The 20994-nt window shown below is 36.7% G+C and overlaps 1 protein-coding gene across 19 annotated transcripts in view; it reads left to right on the top strand.

Moving 5' to 3' along the window:
- The window catches only part of ASPH (aspartate beta-hydroxylase), a 114398-nt gene that overhangs the window by 66192 nt on the left and 27212 nt on the right, over positions 1–20994 (top strand). For all 19 annotated transcript variants that reach the window (XR_011093028.1, XM_068671962.1, XM_068671957.1 and 16 more), the window contains 4 exons: positions 8251–8339; positions 10163–10249; positions 13851–14001; positions 15479–15615. Coding sequence is in view for 18 of the 19 variants with exons in the window: in XM_068671962.1 (XP_068528063.1) it covers positions 8251–8339; positions 10163–10249; positions 13851–14001; positions 15479–15615 (464 nt within the window). In the remaining variant the exon portion in view is untranslated. The remainder of the gene's footprint in view (positions 1–8250; positions 8340–10162; positions 10250–13850; positions 14002–15478; positions 15616–20994) is intronic.

Below are 20994 nucleotides of genomic sequence, written 5' to 3'. Positions count from 1 at the left end.
TTTTTTTATTTAAAAGTTGTAAGTAAAGCTTAGCCACTGGTGGAGGTACAACATACCATCTATGCAGCAGGACTATTCTGGTGCAGTTTTCAGTTGCAGAACTGGGGACAGTGTGCCTTCAAGGTGGGAGTGAAAACCATCGTTTATCTTGAGTCTTTAGGCCTTAAGAAGGTGTTTAACTACAAGCATAGTCCTAGCTGCTTTCTCTTTTGTGTGCCAACAGTAGCAGATGCAACATGGAGGAAGCCACTGGGAATTCCCCTTGAACATTACAATGACAATAGGAAAATAATAAATCCAACGACAGCAACTGAAATCCACTTGACGGGGTTTGTTAAATAGGAAACAGAGTCTATCTGTCATCATATTTGCTACCTACATCCCCGGAGAAATTGTGACTTCGTCTCACTATTTCGAAGGAACTAGAAATTTAATTAGAAGACATGTTTAAGAAGAAATGTTAGTAAGGACACTCTTACTCACAGAGAAAGCTACTCTCTCTCTCCATTGACTATGAATCCTACAGCATCCATTTCCAAACTTCAGGGCAAGATAGTTTAGCCTATGTGGAAAACTCCCTTTTTCTCCCATATCTAAGTTACACCAACCAAGGTGTCAGTAACCTTTTCCAGTGTTCAGGATAGGTTCCAGGCACCGAGCTTCAGTGAAGCAGATAAGCCTGCCCTACCACTTTACCCCTTTCCCTAGGCTCTGAACAAAAGAAAGCAAGCAGTGAAAGGGAAATAGTGCTGAGAGCAAAAGATGGAAGAAGGGAAAGGGGCAGCAATAATGAATGGAATAGAGTGAGCTAGTCTCAGGTGAGATTTTTTCCCAGCCACTGTTTTACATCAGCTAACAAGCTCACTACTACTGTTTGTAGTGTCCTGTTCCTTGACACATCTATCTTTTTATAATTATCTAATTTTATTCTGAAATATCTCATCCTGACCTTTTTTTTTTTAGAAGGTACAGGGGTGAGAGATGATTTAAGTGTTTGAATGTAGCATACTGTTTTTTTTTAAAGTAGAGATAACCACTAATTATTCCGGGACTTTTAATAGCAGCATGATGTTATCTCCCACTTACTTGCAGTATCTTTGCTCAGGATCAAAACTCAGATCATGCTCAGAATAAGTCAGTAAGGTCAGAGAAATTCATGTTACGTGTTATGCTAGAAGTAAGTCATCCTTTAAATGATCTTTTCAGAAAACAACTAGTTGAAGTCTTTACGGTGTGGGCAATTAGAATTCGACTTAAAAGGAACTTGCTCTGTTAAAATGCCACATGCATGGTGTATCTTCAGGATTAAAAAAAAAAAAAAGTTAAATATGAAAGGTGATGATGATAGTTTTCAATATTTTCGTCCAATTCTGGCAAATAAAGTATCAATTGTTTTGAGATGTTAGGCTGATCTCTAACCAATCAGGTCAGCAGTGTTCACTCTTTTAGGAGAATGAGGGTTTCCTTAGCGCAACTAATTGCTTTGTGATTCAGGCAAAAGTGTGAAATGGAGAGCTGACTTACCTTCCTCTTTGTGGAGCCTAGAAAGGATTCATTTAATCCATTACAAAAGTATTACGTTATTTCTGATATATTTCTACCAGTTTTATATTTCTTTGGACATAGGACCAGATGTGATCTTTTTTTTTTGCCGTGTACTAGTCATCACTTTTCTTATATGTTATTCCATGTTACTTCCTGTAATTATATTGGTTTATATGCACTTACCATGCTGACATAATTAAATTACCTGGCATTTTATGCCAATTTCAAGCCTTGTGTTCTGTTCAGTTGTACAGAACCATGCACTCATTTGAAGACGTCTGTCTAGAAATTCTAGAAAAGAATTCTAGGAGTGGCCTTTGTGAGTGGCCCCGTGTTAGGTATGTGCTCCAGGCACATGGCAGCAGTTCCCCTATGGCCTATGGAGAGGACCCTGGTGGAGCAGGCTGGCCTCCTGCAGCCCATGGGTCCCACATGGAGCAGATCTCCACGCTGCAGCCCGTGGAGGAGCCCACGGTGGAGCAGGTGGAGGTGGCCTGGAGGAGGCTGCGGCCCATGGAGAGCCCCCGCAGGAGCAGGCCCCGGGCCGCAGCCCCCATTCCCCTGCACTGCTTGGGAGGAGGAGGGAAAAGGGTGCTTGGGGGGAAGATGTTTTTGGTTTGCTTTTAGTTTCTCACTTCTCTATCTTGTTAGCAATAGGTAATACATTACATTAATCTCCCTATGCTGAGTCTGTTTCACCTGTGATGATATTTGTTGAGTAATCTCCCTGTCCTTATCTCAACCCTTGAAACCTTTCCATCCTATTTTCTCCCCCTTTCCCTTGGAGGAGGGGGACTGAGAGCAGTCACGGTGGAGCTCAGCTGAGTTGAACCACTACATTCTGTGAATAAAATCAAAGTTGCAAAATGATATGTCTGATGCTGTTTGTCTGGACAATTGCGGAAGAGGAAAAGATTAATCTGCTTCAGATGAAGGCTTACAGAACTTGATATTTTTAATGTTATTGCTTTTTGTTTTGTTTTTCCCAGAGACAGTTAATAATAGCACCTGTAATTGAGATTGCTTTCCATCATAAGGCACTATTCTTAATCATTAAAAGCTTTTCTGAAGTTATATCATTGAGATGCAGTTTTCCATCCAGAAAACTCATTTTGGAAATGCCTTTCTAAAAATTAATTTTGGAAAATTTCACGGAAATGATTCAGTAGCCTAACAAGATGATTTTTTTCAGATTTCTTTGATCTTTTTTTTTCTGATTGATTAAATGAAAAAAAGTATACTGCAGAAGGTGTATGTTTTCTTTCCCCAGGAGTGTTTAGTATTAACTAAAAGTACTAGTTCACACATACACATGCCAGCTGATAGTCATCAATGAAGATACGTTTGATTTTGGTCACTAAATTTCATTATCCTAGTCCATTTGCTGCTACATCTACACCCGTCTCAAAGTGAAGGACATATTCCAGTCCAGGTATTTAGACCTGAGCAGGTTTTCCTGTGATACTATTCCTTCTGAGCATTGAAGCTTTCTGTGAGGTCAGGTACTGAAATAAATGAATGAATCATTTCCTGATTCTTTCATTGTTCACACTACTGACTTGCAAAGTGTGGAGAACAGGTAGGATGGGCTTCAGTTCCAAATTAGGACACACGTGTACAGATGGTGGCTAAACTGTGTTATATGTAATGGTCATCTACATGTATGCAGTCAGTGGAGCCTTCAGCTAACTACATAGCAGGTATTTACATGCTGCTGAACTCATTTTTCAGGCTCTGTTAACTGTAATGACAAGGTTTTTACAGGTTCTACTACATAGAGAAACCTAAATTTAGTTGCCTAAACTTGAAGCTGTCACTGCATTGGTGACATCATCAAGAAATAACTAAAGAAATGAAGTTTTAGCGAGAGTACAAAGAGTTATGCCATCAGGTACTGCTGCGGAGCTTGTATTGCTTCTTGCTCAGGATGTAAATTGTAGATGTAATCACAGTGCTGTATTACATGTAGAAACAGGTGAAGCGTTTCTTGCAAAGGGTCACATCTGTTCTAGTAGCACCTTTTGGTGTGGGGCACACGTGACATTATGTGACAGGAGAGAGGCTTTGTCACTTACATTCATCGTTCCTTGGGTCATTCTTCTGGCTCCTTAGAGCCCTAATCATTTTTCTGAAGTATGCAGCTGAGACAGAACAACAGTACTACAGGTGGTTGGTCAGTAACAGCAATCTGAGGCAACAGAGTTTAGGGGAAAAGAGACTTGAAGAGCATGAGCAACGTGTTGTTCTTGCTTGCACAAGTGTAAAAAGTTGCTCCCTGCCTTTACCCTAGACGACTAAACAAAATATCTTTGAACAATTCTTTGTAAGTAAGTGATTCGATCTCCTTTAATCATTTAGTTACATTTTCCTTATTTTCTCTTGCTGACTTGTGGTCTTAGAGAAGTGCATTTTTCTTTGTCCTGGTTTTAGGTAGGACAGAGTTAATTTTCTTCCTAGTAGCTAGCTGGTAGAATGTTTTGGCTTAGGATGAGAAGAGTGTTTCTGTGTCCTTTGTAGAAAAAGGCTGCAACTGCTTTTGGTGATGACAAAGAGCCTTTCAATTTAAAACATAAGCCATATCATATATTTTTAGCTTTCATATGCCAAAATCGGTACATAAAATAGCTATTTCTTTATCATTTGTTTGATAACGTTGTAAATTATTAAGTTCATCACTTCCAAAATATTTTCCATCTAATTTTTTTTTCTTTTTTTTGCTTTGTTTTGCTTCTTTCCTGTCTTAATACAGAAGGGAGATAATCAGATTTCTTGTCATCACTGGCCATAGTTTATTCTCTATTAGGAAGAATTTATTGTGATTTCTTGTGAGGCTTCTTCCTGTCTTGCTGGTTTAACACTGGAAACTCCTTTCTCTGAGGGAGACCTGAGCAATCGTATGACAGCAATCCTAGGTAGAAAGTGTATCCTTGCATCCAAGGCCATTACTGAAAATCCTCAGTATTATTCCTGCAAGACCATAGTATGATATATAAAAAAATTATTACCACTTCATTGCTCAAACAAATTTGGACTATCAATCACCCTAGCAGTTGTATGATTGTGTGTTTCTTCATATATATTGTGAAATGTGTAAATCATGGGGAAAATAACTACTTTTTTTTTCCTCTGAAAACAGATAAGTTTATTTCTTTGTAACAATGGATTTAATATATTGGGTCACATCTGCTAAAAGTTTATTACATTAGAAGGAGGTGATGTATAATTTATTAAAATACCCCTGTAGGGAGATAGCAGGCTATCTGTTTAATATAGAGGAATGCTTGATGGTTATACTGAAAGCTCCCAGGTGAATCCTTTAACATAGGAGTAGAATGGGTAGATGAAAATATTTGCTCATTATATAATGTTTGTTGTGTTATACTAGTGCCTAGCAGCTGAATAATATTTATGTTAACAGCTCCATTCCAGCTTTTCACATTGATCTCCTGCTGGTTTAGAGTTGATGTAAAATTGTACTGAAAATGGGAAAATAATGCTTCTTGGTAATGGAGGGTGACAAAAAGATTCTTCCAATGTGTCACTAAAATCGGACATCAGGGGAAAGATGTCTTCTTTTGCAAGAGACTTGTAAGAGTTTACACTCACTTTGTCTCATCTCCTTGTAAACTGCGGCATTGCGGAAAAGTACAGGCAGTTAGTTTCTCAGTGAGTGGGAGAGCTTCTTTCCATTGCCTCACAGGAACCTCACTTTTACCGTGTTTATGTTTGAGAAAGACCAAATGACTGCGTGTCTTTCCATGAATGCTGAAAGTTAAAAAGCTGACAAACAGCTGTCCTCTCTTACTGAATGCACAATTTCTGTGCAATGGTCTAGTTTTAGATAAAAGATTTTGATTCATGCCATGGGAATTGACTTTTTAATGTTGTTTTGCGTTATTTCTTGTATGTACAGCCTCATACTTAGAGAACAGGAACTGAATGTTTGGTTGTGATGTCCAGCTGGAAGCTCCCTAGACTGTATAGTCAGGGGAACTGGCATGTCTCAGTTTTCCTGCTAACAACAGATCGCAGTTTCACTTGGGTTGGTTGAGTTCAAAGATGCTAAAAAGCCCTTAGAGAGGCTTGCTTTTATTGGCTTTTGGGGCTGGTACTCCCAGGTTCACTCACAGATACTTTTGAGAAAGCCACGCAATAAGCAATGGTTGAATGAGTAATAGTTTCTCATTTCAGTAAAATGAGGTGGGACATCTTTAGATATTTTCTTTTTCTGGCCTAATGATATCATCAGCAACTTCTGATCATACCTGTTAGTCACTCTGTGCTCAAAGTCCTGGGGTGGAAGAATCCTTGTTCTCATGATGAGAGCTGGTTCTGAGTTCTGGGGGATTCAAGGGGTATGAGTACTTGAAACAAAATAATGTCATGCTCCTTAGTTGCTGTTATCTTTAGCTGCATGAAAATGCAATAAATCCGTCACTTTTCTTTCAAGTGGTTAATATTAAAGTAAGAAATAGCAGCCACAGTCTAAAATGCATTTCTACTACATTGTGGAATGAACAGAAGACATGAAAATCATCTGTATTATCTCAATTGATAGTACTATACTAAACAACAGTGCATTTTATTCAGTGTTCATGTATGTTCACTAGCACAGAGTTCTAGTATACACATTTCAGTGTGCATTTGGAAGGTACTTTCCAGAAACTTTGTTTGGAAAAAGAAAAAGAGTAAAGTAAAATCTCTTCAGTCAATTTGATTCCATGATAACTGCATTCCTTAAGTACATTATTCTGTGCCTTAGTAGAAATGCTCAATTTCAAAGTCTTTGAGTACAATGAAATGCTGAAGTGTTTAGGGGAGGAAAATAAGTGCTTTAAAGCATACTATTTGATGGTTTATTCTGAAAAAGGAGTAAATTCCTGTACTTCATTTTTTCTTTCTTACCTTCTTGGTAGCTAATGCCTTGTAAATTTGCAGTCGCTTCTATTATAACAAGGATCAACAAGGATAAAACAATCCTAATGCAGTGCTGCTTTAGCACCTTTCCTTTATAGATCCTAAAACATTTTATCTTTAAAGCTTCATGCAAACTTTGTGAATAAATGAAATTCAGTAGGATTACTTCAATATTGTTTAATTTTTTTTCACCTGCCTCTGAAAAGCAGAAGTATCTGAACTATTGTGCAGCATTGGTATGCACAAATATAGAGGTAATGCAAGAAAAACTCTTTCAATGCAAAATTGTAACTTACCCGCAAACTGAGCTCAGTGCTGAGCATGACAGTGGAAGTCTTACATAAAAAGAACCAAAGGTGGTCATCACATTTTTTTTTGAAGTCATACAGAAGCAGTTCAGACTCGTGAGTCTCTCTAATGCTTAGGATGGGCTAGTATTGGTTTAGCATTAACGAAAGCCTTAATCTTTGTCCGAGTTTTTTTGTGTAGATGAAACGATTTGTCTGTTTAAAGCTCAGCGTAGGATCAGTCTTGTAGAGGAAGTGTCATTTACTGAATCATGAGCACCGCTTCCAGCAGCATGTGGCTGTTCTTCTCATCCCTGAGCAGTGCACGTGAAGATTTAGGAAGAAGAATAAAATATGTCTAGTTATAATACTTTGTAGTGGATGTCCAAAATACTTGCATTACAGCAATTTTGTGATGTTAATTTGTATGGTGTTTGGTTTCAGTTTCACATGTACCAGTTATGACATTCCATGTTTAAACTCCTATGAAGATAATAAATTACATCTTTTCATGCAATTAATAACATTTTTCAGAGAGGATAAAAAAGCATAATTTAAACAGAAATACGTGCTACTAATTACAAATATTCAAAAACTAGTAGTTACTTGTGTCAGAGAATACTTCCCTTGTGTCAGGAAAAAAAAATATTTTTAACGAAGTACAAAAGCAAAGTTTCACTATAGCAAATGGGAAGAAAAGTGGTTATCTGCTGTCATATCCTTTATAGGTATACCTACATTTTTCTTACATCTAGTATACTTAATGCAACCAACCAGACATTAAGTGCGAGCTTTGCTGAAGTAAATAGCTGCTTAAATTGACACGATTTACTTCAATTTGCTTCAAATGCAATTTACTTTACACAATTTTCTTCAGGATTGGTTTGCCACATACAGTTATGGTTCTGCTAATGTGGAGTAGCTTGCTGAGCTATGGAAAACTGATCATTTGAAGAGGTCTTGATCAACCATTTCAGTGTTGAACTAGTTTTCAGCAGTAGGTTGGACTGCTTGACTTTTTGTGTTGCTTCTGTCCTGAGTAATTCTGATTTCTGTCAACTATTTTAATTACTTTGTTTTAGTTGCAGTAATAGATAAATAAATATAAATATATATATATATAGGCAAAACTTAAGAAATGATTATCATGTCCTGATAATGTTATTTTTTGTAACACCATACAAATGTGGAAAAATAACAGTTCTGTGTTCTTCCATGTCGAACAACCATTTGGAAAAAAACTTGACTGTGTAAGACGACAAATACTTATTCAAAAACTTGACTGCAGAGTTATTCAGTCTGAATGACTGATGATTACTTTTTCATACAGGATTTTGTGATTGTAATAAGTAAGAAATCAATTTCTTTTCCGTGTGTTTTGAAACTGACTCATTTGAAGACATGCACTTTTCCAGTACTAATCTCTAGTTAAAGCTACTCTAAATAATTGCTGTGAAATATGAAAGAAGTAATGAACTGTGTATTTTTAAATTTCTTCTAGCTAAAAAGAAAAAGAAGCCAAAGCTCTTGAACAAGTTTGATAAGACCATTAAAGCTGAACTAGACGCTGCAGAAAAATTACGTAAGAAAGTAAGTTTTGAATGTTTTATTCAGGATGCAAATAATGAATATAAATTAATAAAAGTTAGCTTAGAAAAATGGAGAATTACTTTTAGATTACTTTTTGTGAAATTAACTTTTAAAAATTAAGGGTTTAGTGCATGTTTGTGCTCCAAGTTTAACTTCTGTTGGATAGTTTTCCTTTTTAAATTGTATTTGTCTATTCATGTGTTTGCACTCACTTCTTTGATTATATGAATTCAACAAAAGTGATTAAATTAATCACATGGAACAGGGCTAGATCTGTCCTATTGCTTTCCATTTCAGTACTGAAGTGTACTTTTATCAGAGTACTTAGATAACATAAGCATGTTAATATGGATCTTTCAGTATGAATTCATGTGATTCATGAGTATTCGGTGAAATCTTTGTATTACGTATTTCTGCTGGAGTTCCCACATGCATCCTAGCAGTGTCTCTGCTGCCATACAGAAGCATAGAGCATGAAGCAGATGTTCCTGCTTCTCACCAGTGCCAGTAAGACCTTAACATTAGTCAATCAATTTTGGTAGTTTTAAATTTTATAACTTGACAATGAAAAAAAAAAAAGTAAAACGTGGAGAACAACTACAGCTCTTAGTTCTACCCTGAATTTGAGATGACAGAACAATGAGAAACTCCACTTATAGCACAGTACATTAAAAAAAAAAAAAAAAGCATCTTAATCACTGCAGATGTAAGATGATTCTTGATTTTTTCAGAAGACTGACTGCAGATTTTGATTTGCTTTGCCATCCATGCAGCCCCTGTGGGGCTGTAAGTCTATGGTGGGGCTACTATTCAGAGGGAACTAGCCTCAGGCTGCTTCTACTGCTGCTTTTCACTGGGAACCTTGTTTACATGTTGGAATACAAAAATGAAAAGCATTTACATGCTTATTGTTACTTAGACAATTAGTTGACCAAAGACATGACAGAAAATTCTGGTGAGCCTATGGTATCAGTCAGCTGAGTGTTTTCCTGTCTTTGCCTCATGGTGAGATGCAAACAATCACGCTTTGTCTTGTATGCAGCAGGATACATTTAATAACAAATCAGACATATGTACTATTTGAAGATTGCAGGACAGTTGTGTATAATAATCCACTCATATTTATAAAGCTGTAAGATTTGGATGCGGCAGCAAGATCCGATGCCAAATTTTGCCGGCAGTTGCTCTTTAACAGTGCAGCTGGTTCTTCTCAACTTCCATCGTTGCTTGCTAGTCAGCACCATTTGTGAGAATGGCTGCAGACTTTGTGTGGGACAGGGAAGAGATATAGAGCACATGTGAAGTCCTGAGGGACATACTTGCTCGAAACATTCAGCGGAAACATCCATACACTATAGATGGGTCTCCCATTTCCCATAGAACCACAGTTACAAAACAGCTGGTCATATGAGGTATGCAGAGATGAAATTTCTACCTATGTATAGAACTTTCTTTTTATTCTGTATGTTAAATTCAATTATGATTCTGTTATTATCAATATAATTTTTATGTTTTAGTATAGATAACTATTGTCTTCTCAACATTCTTTGCAGTCAGCAAAGGGAAAGTGAGTAAAGCAAAACAAAAATTACTAGCTTTGACCATGGTAATTGAATATTATTGCTTTGGAAGTAATGGCAGTGATTTGTTTTAAACAAGGCAATCCCAACAAAAATGTGAGTGAAAACTGTTGATTCTTAGTCTTTATTTACTTATTTGTTTTATTTATTTATTTATCTCGGAGAAACTAATTTGTTATTAGGCTATGCATCCTACAGCATTTTCATTAGATATAAATGCTGATAAAACTCTCTACCTTCCAGGGAAAAATTGAAGAAGCTCTAAAGGCCTTTGAAGCACTGGTGAATCAATATCCAGAAAGTCCTCGAGCAAGATATGGAAAAGCACAGGTACATAAATAAAGAAATTACAAGCCATAAATGTTTTAAAAACAAGCAAACATTAACTTTTTTTTTTTAACAATAGAGCTCTAGACTTCAGACTTTGTTTATAATTTCATGGACATTTCCTAAGGAAAAAAAAATGACATGATCAGTCAAATTGCGTCTGTTTCAGTGCTCTGTCCTTCCCCAGTTACTTCAGAAAGTTTTGTTTAACTTTAGTGGGAAGTATAATCAATAACACAAAAATAAGATGCATTCTATAAATGTCATGATAACTGGTGAATGGTAAGAGATAAATACCAGCTAATGTCCCACTGCAGGAACAACAGGCATAACTTTGTTGTCAACAGTCCAAACAGCTCTGGACTAAGTGCTGCTTTTTCATTAATGGGAATAGTGAAGGGGATTTGAAGTTATTATAGAGCATGTTAAAGGATATATAAAGGATAAAGAACAGAAGTTTGTAGGCAAGGAGGCTAAATTAGCTTTTTATTGTGGAGGAAGATCTGTTTCATGTTCTGCCATCATATGTGTCCCCCTCGCCTCGAAGAAAGTCTTAAAAACAAAATAACAGCAAAAACAAAAAACATTGTAAAATAAGCTCTGTATTCATAATATATTTTTTTGAGCCACACTGGGATGGATGTCTTATTGGAGAATAATCGTATTTTCATAAATAGCAGGATAATCCCAATGGAATACATGTAATAAAAGACTGCTTGAACACATTAATCAAGATGAGCTAAGTGAAACCCTCACAGTTGAAGGGAATTGTGCTGTTACACAATTAATGAGGCACTCGAACTTCAGTCACAACCAGTTTTCATTTGGTTAATAATAATCAAGCTAAAACCAAGCCACAATTATCTAAAGAAACTGTTACACAAGCACTTGATACACAGTAGACCAAATGCTTCAATACTCTATGAGGGATCTGCTAAGCAATTTACCTGTTTAGAAGGAGACAATTTAGGTTTGTACATGTGTGGCAGCTTCATCCTGATGGCTAGCTAATCTCCACCACAGTGCTCTCTCACTCCACCTCCTCAAATGAACAGGGAGAGAAAACATTAGGAAAAAGGGCTCATGAGTTGAAGTAATGTCAGGGAGATCGCACACTAAGTACCATCACAGGCTAAGCAGACTCAGCATAGGGAGATTAATATAGTTTGTTGCCTATTGCTAACAGGCTAGAACAGTGAGAAACTAAAAGCAAGCTAAAGGTACCTTGCCCCCACCCACCCTCTTTGTCCTCTGCCTGAGCAGCACCGGGGAATGGGGGCTGCAGTCAGTCCCTGAGGATGTCTCTGCCTTGCCTTCACAGTCCCTCTCTGTCCCTGCTCCACGTGCGGTCCCTCCCATGGGATGCCGTCCTTCCCAAACTCAGCCTGCAGGGGCTGCCCACAGGCAGCCCCTCAAGAACTGCTCCAAATTTGGGTCTGTAACATGGGGTCCAACCTTCAGAAACAGATTGCCCCAGCATGGGTTCCTCAAAGGTAGCAGCTCCCACCACATCCACCTGCTCCACCGGGGGCTCCTCCACCCACGGGGGGCTGCAGCGTGGAGATCTGCTCCATGTGGGACCCATGGGCTGCAGGGGGACAGCCTGCTCCACCAGGGGCAGGGGAGCTGCTGCTGCCTGCCTGGAGCACCTCCTGCCCTCCTGCTGCACTGAGCTTTTGGAGCTATCTGGGGCTGGCTCTGATCTGAAATGGGACAGCTGCTGGGCGCTGCTCACAGAGGCCACCCCTGCAGCCCCCCTGCTGCCAAAACCTTGCCACACAAACTCAATACAATATGTAATGGACTTAACTCTGTTTTTACTTTTTATTAGTTTATATTTTTTATGACTCATTATATCTAAGAGAATATATTTTCAGTCTCTTTACTGAAAGTCTTTTTACTGGCTACTTGTATTGACATGACCAATGTCAATCTTTATGAATTCAGTATGTGTAAGATGAAGCTGTTTGACAAGAATGAGAAAATTATGGGCTTCACTGACAGATGGATTATTCTTAGGATTTACATCGTAACAGTATTACTTTTAAATGGGTATTTATACTCATGCAACACATCAAATTTCTCTCTCATTACTACGTAAAGGTAAAACTGCAGGAAGTATAAGAGTAAAGCCCAGGAATTTACCACTTGTATGTACTTCCCCTTTTCTGTGAACCATGAGCCAATGTTATATGCTAATTTTATTGATTCTAATTATAATAAGGCACAAGGATTCATTTTTCTCCATGTTTTAATAACTTAAAAGGCAACTGTTTTTCCCCCAAAACTGCAAAGGATTGCGTAATTAGAAGTGTTCTTCAAAACTTTGAGTACTTTCTAATTTGATTTCTGGACCTACACTTAGGCCAGATGGAAAATATTCTGCAGAAATAGTTAATATCTTTAGAGCTGAAAAGAACAACAGATAGATCTTAAGTCTCTTAGTGATTTACAACATCTATATTGGTGAATTTAATCAGATTTTACAGTGACAATTTTTGCCTCTTCCTTATTTATCTTTTACTATTCTTTACCCTGCAATTCTCTCTCTCAAAAAAAAAAAAGGAAAATTTCCTACTGAATATACATCAGAAAAATAAGTAACCTCAAAAAAAAAAAAGGGAATAGTTTATCTGTGAAACCAACTGATCAACTGTTGGCTGTGTAACAATATTGTTTAATATTGTTCATATTCATTTTCAAAATAGCTTGAGGGGAAAAAAAAATGTAGTGGATAAAGTTCAAAAAGATTCCAGATATTACCTACTTATTAGACCTAATGCAGTTGAAGCTGTTTAAATAATGTGATTGATACAACAATGAATTGACAAGTAAGAATTTCTATTCTTTTTCTATTTATAGTTTGAGATATAGTCTCATTTTTTTCAATTGTGGAAACAAATTATAAAAATGGCATTCCACAGGTGAAATCAGTAGTAGCTCTATTTGACATCACTAAAGCTGTAATTTCACAGTAGAAATTTGATATATCTTTTGGTCTGCTCCTGAACTTGGTAAACAAATTTAAGTTCTGAAAGAGTTATGTAGTAGATATTATATCAACATCTGCAAGAGTAAAGCCAATTCGTAGTTGTTTGTTCTAAGAAAAAGTGTAAATGACTTTATATAAGAATGTATGAAAAAGCTTGTTGGTGTGTTTTTCTGTGTACTGCTGTCAGCACAAGACTTAGTATAGAAATAATCTGTAGGCAGCAAATTACATTTCTTCCATATAATTGAAACAGATTCCTTCATTTATTTTCAAAAGCAGAAATTGTGACTTCTGCAAATATTAACCAAAAATGAGCATGAATGTAAACACAGGGCATGATGCTGTATGTTTTAGGTGCAAATTTTCTTATGCTTTTAGGAAGGATTCTTGTTTGCAGGAAACAAGAATCAGCGGTGCTTCTAATTTACTTTATCACAAAGCTCAACCGAATGAGTTTTCCATTGTTATGTCAGAAGTTGTATAGATTAAATAGAATTTTAAAATGATTACCATAACCTAACAATTGCATAGTTTGTGTTTAAAGAAAGTTAAATTATTCTAAAAACAAGAGATTATTATGTGTTCTAATAATAGTTTTGTGATTCTCTCTAGTCTGAAGATGACTTAGCTGAGAAAATGAGAAGTAATGAGATACTGCAAAAAGCCATCAACACCTATGATGAGGTGGTTAGTCTGCCAAATGTCCCTTCAGATCTGATAAAACTGAGCTTGAAACGAGAAGCTGACAGGCAGCAATTTCTTGGTAAGATATGAGGATGGTGTAAAAATTGTGGAAGTTCTGTGAGCAAGACTTTCAGAAGATCACTAAGGACTTAAAAGCGCTAATTCCATTAAATTTTCAGTAGTTGTGTTTCTAATCTCCTAAATGTTTATGAAAAATCTTTTTAAAATCTTTAAAAATTTACTAGTGTACAGCTTGTATGACAGCAGTGTCTGTAGACAGCAGTGCGCTAGTTGTCATGTAAACCTATGATGGGAGATGGTTAAATATATATATATACGTGTGTGTGTGTGTATATATATATATATATACATATATATCTTGACAGAGAAAGAAGGAAATGTTCTTTTTCTACTGAAGCAGAGGAAAATCACAGGGAAATTGATGACGTACACAAAGTGAACATACCCAGGGTAAACTTACAGTAACCATAGAGAAAAACAGAATTAAATTGAGGGATAATGTTTTAATTTATGAGGTTTTCCTTCTGTTGACAGTTTAGGAAACCTTCTCACATCTCGCATTTATATTGCAGTTTCCTGTAAAGAAAAATAGGAAAACTTGGTCCTGGTGATCACACAAGTGTTTTATCACAATATCACTGATAAAAGCTCCAAAATACAAACCTTTCAATGAATTTGTGTCAGAGACAAAAGAATGAATGTCCACCGTGACATCTTGAATGCCACTTTCTAATGTTTTTGAGTGTGTTTGTTTTGAATGTCCAGCCATAGATTGAAAAGCCACATTTTAAGAAGTGGTTAATACCCAGTAAAAATGAGCGAGATTTGAGGTGTGTTTGTCAGGGAGTGAAAATCTGAAGTTGGAACTCTAAAAATGAGGTAATGAAATGTAATGAATCCATCTGAAACTTTAGATCTCAGTTCTGTGATGTGCAAGAAATGCTGATCAGAACATAAAGCACAGCAGATTTCAGCAGGAGAAGAGTTCTGTTCCTATGTACTGCCTTTTAATATCGACTTATATTGATTTTGTTGTTCAGTAATACCTCATCTAGGAAGCTGATGAATCATGTATTTAATTTTAAACATGTAAATCATGATTAATTTCAGTGTAATTGTCACTTATCATTTTTAAAATGTGTTTAATTACTTAAGTTAATTAAGACTAAGTTTGTTTTGATATGTTTACCTGGTTTTGTTGAGCACTTTGACATCTACATATGAAAGAGCAGCCAAAGCTTAAATAATGTTGTTACAGCTACACTGTGAACTGTTCTCCACTAGAGGCTACCATAACACTGCAGGATACACATTCTTAGTGGTTATGTACAATATTCCTTGTATGACTACACCCCATGTGACAGCCAAGCAGATGAATATATTCCTATCTGCATAAGTCTTTTCTCAAGTTCTGCCTTGTGATCTCTTGTGAAAATGAAACACCTGGCGCTGGTTTATGTTTTTCTAGATGTTGTGCATCTTACTACTGTTACTTATAACCATAGCTGTAATGAAGTCTTGTTCAATCAAATTAGGTCGCATGAGAAGTTCCCTGGTTACTCTACAGAAATTAGTTCACCTGTTTCCCAGTGATACGTCATTCAAGAATGACCTTGGTGTTGGTTACCTCTTGATAGGAGACAACAGCAATGCCAAGAAAGTGTATGAAGAGGTGAGCTTCCATTTTAGCAGAGGAAAAAAATGATTTACATTCATACGTTTCTTTTAAAGGTTGCCTGCTTTTAACTTCTTTAGTTGTGAAACATTTTACAGGAACTACAGGAACACCATCTTTATCCATGTGAATAAAGTGTTTGAATACTCTCATAGCTATGTATCATGTGGCTATTTCGGGATCGTAGGCAACCTAAATGTTTTTTTTTCCTTTTCTTTTTTGTTGTTGCTTCCTTTCATGATGTTTATAATGTGGCTGGTTTGTTGGATTTATATTGCTGTCCTCTATACCATGGAAAAAAGTTCACTGCCAGGAAGCGTTAAAACCCCATTACCATCTGGAAACTCTCAAACTAGATGCAGAACTTGATGTAACTGGTAGAACAAAAGCTATCAGAACCTGATCAGAGATGATCTTGTTGATGTTGGCACACTTGTTCCAATGTTTGTTTAGTACAGGAGCAGTTCTGTAATTGACTGGTTACGTAGACTGAGGACAAGTCAGCATGATTAGTACCACCTCCTGAGAATAAAGGCCCAGTTTTCAGTTCCCCACATCTGGAAGTCTGAGGGGATTCTTATCTCAGATGGTTTCTCAAAGGGAAGTAGGACATTTAGCTGCATGGTTGGAAGCAGGAGCCAAACCCTAATAATACCATTTTTTCTCAAGTTCATCTGACAGTTGCAGGTGTTTCCAGAATACTGTTTGCTTTATTTTGGCTACTTTGTAGGTCCCTGTGTAGTGCACTTCTGCATAATAATTTTGGCCTGCTGTCAAATTTTTTCTGAGGATTGGAAATGTTGTCTTTTAAAGATTGATTATATTAACAAAACCTGCTTCTCAAACTGCAAGGAATGTAAAAAACAAACAAACAAAACTCCTCTGGGGAAAGGTTTTCCTTTGCAATTTTTCGGTATTTTGCTGCAAACAATGTAGATGTTAGAATTTCTTAAAATCAATAATCAGGATTTTTTATAATTGGAAGAAGGTAATGAGTTTGCTGTATAACTGGTATTGAGTTTGGTATACTTCAGAAAAAGTGTATGCTGTTCTGATTAAGAATAGATATGCGAAATAAGAACTGGTCTGGTTCCAATATATTGTTTTACTTGCTTCATAGATTTTGTCCAGTATAATTACTCTGTGTTACAGTTCATTAGCCAATGAAATAGATCACAGTGATGTTCTGCCCTTGTAGAAGAGCAACAAATAATTATTTTTTAAAAGGATTTGGATGTAACCTCTTTAGAAATTGTGCAGATTTTATCCATATTCTGACTTTTCCTCTGAATGAATTCTAACACATTAATGTGTTTTTTTTCCTTTGTTGTAATTAGAGATAAATTTACATGAAGAATTTTGTGAAAGGAAATATGGCCAAGGAAACAGGCAGAATCTCATGTGCAACTGCTTTTATTCTTGGTTATACCAAAAGCTTAAGTGATTTTGGGCAGATTGTTCAGGGACCATATGGTCTGCTCTTGAGTGCTTCACTCAGCTGTTGCAATGCTTAATTAGAAAGTGATTGACATATGGTTTGGAGCTCCTACCATAGGTGCCAAGGCCCTGTGCCTAGTCAATAAAGTGTCAGTAAACTACGAAAAGTTGTTCTGCTGACCTCCAGGAGACATCTTCCTCTTCTCATGATTTTTGAAAAACCTGGGAAACTTTTTTAGTGTGATTTAGCCCTTCTTCTCAGAAGCATGGAACAAAGTAGTCATCTGATAGGAAACAGAAGACAGCGCAGACAAGAGCTTAAACCCAGTGCTGCAGAGTAGATGCCTCCAGTATTTAAGAATCCTCAGTTCTGGTTTCTGCTGTAAGGATGTTAATGCACTTTATTCAAGTATTTTTTAACGCAAAGGCCATGGCCATTTAGGAAGAGAGAGCAGAGCTCAGGACCCATCCTGAAGAGAAAATACCTCATGTTCAACTATAGGCTCTGCTTCTTGCTGATTCCAATTCCTTTCTTTGTTGTTGTCTAACTTTTGTACGTGGTACTTGGGAACTTGCCTGAGGAGCAAAAAGAGCAGTTGGACACTTCTGTGCAGGAGGATGTAGCCTCCAGATTTCCCATTTGCAGTGAGTCTGCTAGATTCTCCTGTAAAAGGTATTGATGTCTTCCTTTGTTTCCTGCTGTAACATTTTGGTCTAAATTCAGTGTTGTCTGTATGTTATGCATGGGTTAACAATGGCTTTAAACTAAAAGAGGGGAGAATTAGATTAGAGATTAGGAGGAGACTCTTCACTCAGAGGATGGTGAGGCACTGGAACAGGTTGCCCAGAGGAGCTGTGGATGCCCTGTCCCTGGAGGTGTTCATGACCAGATTGGATGGAGGCCCTGGGCAATCTGATCTAGTGCGTGGCATTCCTGCCTATGGCAGGGGGTCTACAGTTAAATGATCTTTAAGGTCCCTCCCAACCCAAACCATTCCAAGATTGATAACTGGCTAAACTCTTCACAGGCACTCTGTTTTACTTTGGGATTACATCACTGTTTCAAACCAGACTAGCTAGCTGACGTTATCTCTAAGAAATGCAATAGATGAATAGATGCCCAAGGAATCCTAATGAATGAAAACTTTCTTCTTTACATTTAATAGCCAGCTTGGTTATTTTATTTTTATTTTAATTTTTGTATAAACAGATTTAAATACTGGGAACCAATTAAATCATTTTAAAATTGTTTTACCCACTTTGTTTATCTTTGCAGCTGAAGTGTTATGATTTTTTTATTTCAAAAGTCTTTTCTTTCTCTTAGCTTTAGAAGTGAAGTATATGAAATGCTGAACTTCAGATCAAGAGAGTTGTGTACTTACAGCTGTAGTATAGGATAATTTAACTGATAAAAAATACACTTTTTTAGTATGCCTTTGCCAGACTTTCTGCTGAACACGAAATGGAAAATGGTTTCCAACTGGTGAGGATTTCAATTTTGCCAAGTATTAACATATTTTCTTTTTGAACATTATGCTTAGAGATATGGAAACATTATGTTAATAGTAGTCCTCATAGATTTTAGCGCTATTTTTGTTTTCAGAGATCTACAGATTACGATAAAACACTGTGGGAAAGAACTTTGTTAGAAGACTCTGTGAAGTGACCTTAGCACTCTTTTTTGCCTGCTCTTCTGAGCATTGCTGCATTGAAGATGCATGGCTGCAAGACCTCAGTGCAGCAGTGTATAGACACACATAAGACAGCTCTGAATGAACTATCTCAGGTACCAGAAGAAAAATATCTACACAAACACAGTACTCTGCCATGGCTAATTAGCCATTGATAGCCCCAGAGGTTAATTTCTATATTCATGATTAATATTTAATGGGCAATGAGCATTTTAGTAAAACTTATTTTTAAACATAATTAATATTGCATGCAGCAACAGCAACAGAGTAATACAATTTACATTAAATACTTCCAGTGTAATTTCTGCTGATTGTTTCTCTTCAGTTCTCTTTAGGGGCTCTGAATGTAGATCTTGCCTTAATGCAACTCGGCATGGTTTAAATGAACTGTAATATAGAAAATTCTATTCTGTCTTAATTAATCAGATAGCTTTATCCTATAGTTAAAGGAAATGTAATGAAATTATATGGTTAATAAATATTTCTGTCAGTCATTTTTATTTCACCCTGCAGGTACAGATTTGTGGATCAAAATGATTCTACACAAAATACTTCAGTCAAAATGTATAAGATTCATATGGTGGTATCATATTAATGATCAAGCTTATCCTTCTGATGAATTGCCAAGTTCATTTTTTGCTAATAAAGTACTGTATTATAGACTTCAGATTCTCAATATGATTGTTCCTTCATAGTAGCTTATTTTCAGGGGGGGAAGTGAAATACTGCTATTTTTAACTCACAGCATTTATACTGACATAGCGATGATCTTGTTTTTGCTCAGATGTAGTCTGTGTGTAATAAGGTTTGAGAAAGCAGAGAATTTTGCCCAGAGGACTTGTTATGGGTTTGCTTGTAATTATTTTGATTGAAGAATTAGGTTAGACAGTGACTAGAAAAGGCAGAGGGAAATGGCTGTAATGTATGCAGACATTTTATGCATGGCATAAGTTTGGTAGCTTCAGAAATGAATTTAGACAGGAAAAATTGCTCCTGTCCCTTGTTTTTTATTTAGTAGCTGTGCTAGACACTCAGCAGGTATCAGCCCCTGAATGACCTCCACTGGTTCCCAGGCACTTGTGCTGATCCCCACAGATTGAAGATCTCTCCTGATTAAACTGTCCATCCTTATTTTGAGGAGAGAGAAGGTTTAGGAACAGATCTTGACCATGTAATTGACGTCACATGGAGCTACAAATTATACTGAATATGTATATATGTTTTATATATATATATATACACATATATATATGTGTATATATATACACACACACACACACACCCCATAAAAATGTCGAGCTGGAAAGTAGATCAAGACATTCTGTAATTTCCCCCTTGGTTGAGGCAGACCAGGTGAACTTAAATTATCCTGTTACTGTTGGGAGTATGTTTCAGAACTCAGTCCAGCCAGCTACACACTTCCTTTCCCTGAAACACACCCCCATACAGCGATCCTTTCCTACAGCTTTCCCTGTACTCAGAAATCTTTCTTTTACACAGTCTCCGTGAAATTCCCATCTGTGCCTAACTAACATCAGATTTCTTATTTGCTCATGGGTTTGCCTTTTCTGCAAAGTTATCTAATTTAGTTTGTATCTCAGATATTATCTAAATGTTGAACTAGACATTCAGGGTGCAAAATCCTTTAGCTTAACTGAATGCAGTAAGTGTTAGTCAAAGAATGCAGCACACAACTATAGAAGAATAATTTACCCATCACCTTCTGGAAAAGTGAAAGTACACTGAATCACTTGAGGTACCCTATTCGTCCTTACATTACCTTCTGATAATTTTGTCTTGACCAAGAAAATTTAAGCTCTTCCAAAAGAGTGATTCAGTTTACTGTCATGCTGAGAATGGTCTTTACATTCCCGGGGTCTGTACAGTCACATCTTGCGATACAAGCATTATTTCACAGTTTGTTTCTAAATAATAGCTACTGTGCTTCTCAGCATCATGTATTCTCTGTTGCCAAGACTAGTTTGCCACCAACATAACCCTGTCTAATTTTAAACTATTTCAGGTATGTTGCTACACTATGCTTCCAATGAATGTGCTGTAGACGTGTTCAAAGAGCAACTGCCTTCTTTTACATTGGGCAAACCTGGGATCTAAATGTTAATTAATGGTGTTAATTCTGTAACTTAGTATGCTCTAACTTAAGAGAGGAGGTAGAGAAGTAGGGACAAGAAGAAAATAATACAATTCAGAGGTTCCAGTTGGAATAATTTTATTTATGAGACTTCAA

This window comes from Anas acuta, chromosome 2 (genome assembly GCF_963932015.1).
Source record: "Anas acuta chromosome 2, bAnaAcu1.1, whole genome shotgun sequence".
NCBI classification, from domain to species: domain Eukaryota; kingdom Metazoa; phylum Chordata; class Aves; order Anseriformes; family Anatidae; genus Anas; species Anas acuta.
The sequence above is the reverse complement of the archived record's forward strand: the minus strand, read 5'-3'. Positions and strand labels throughout refer to the sequence as shown.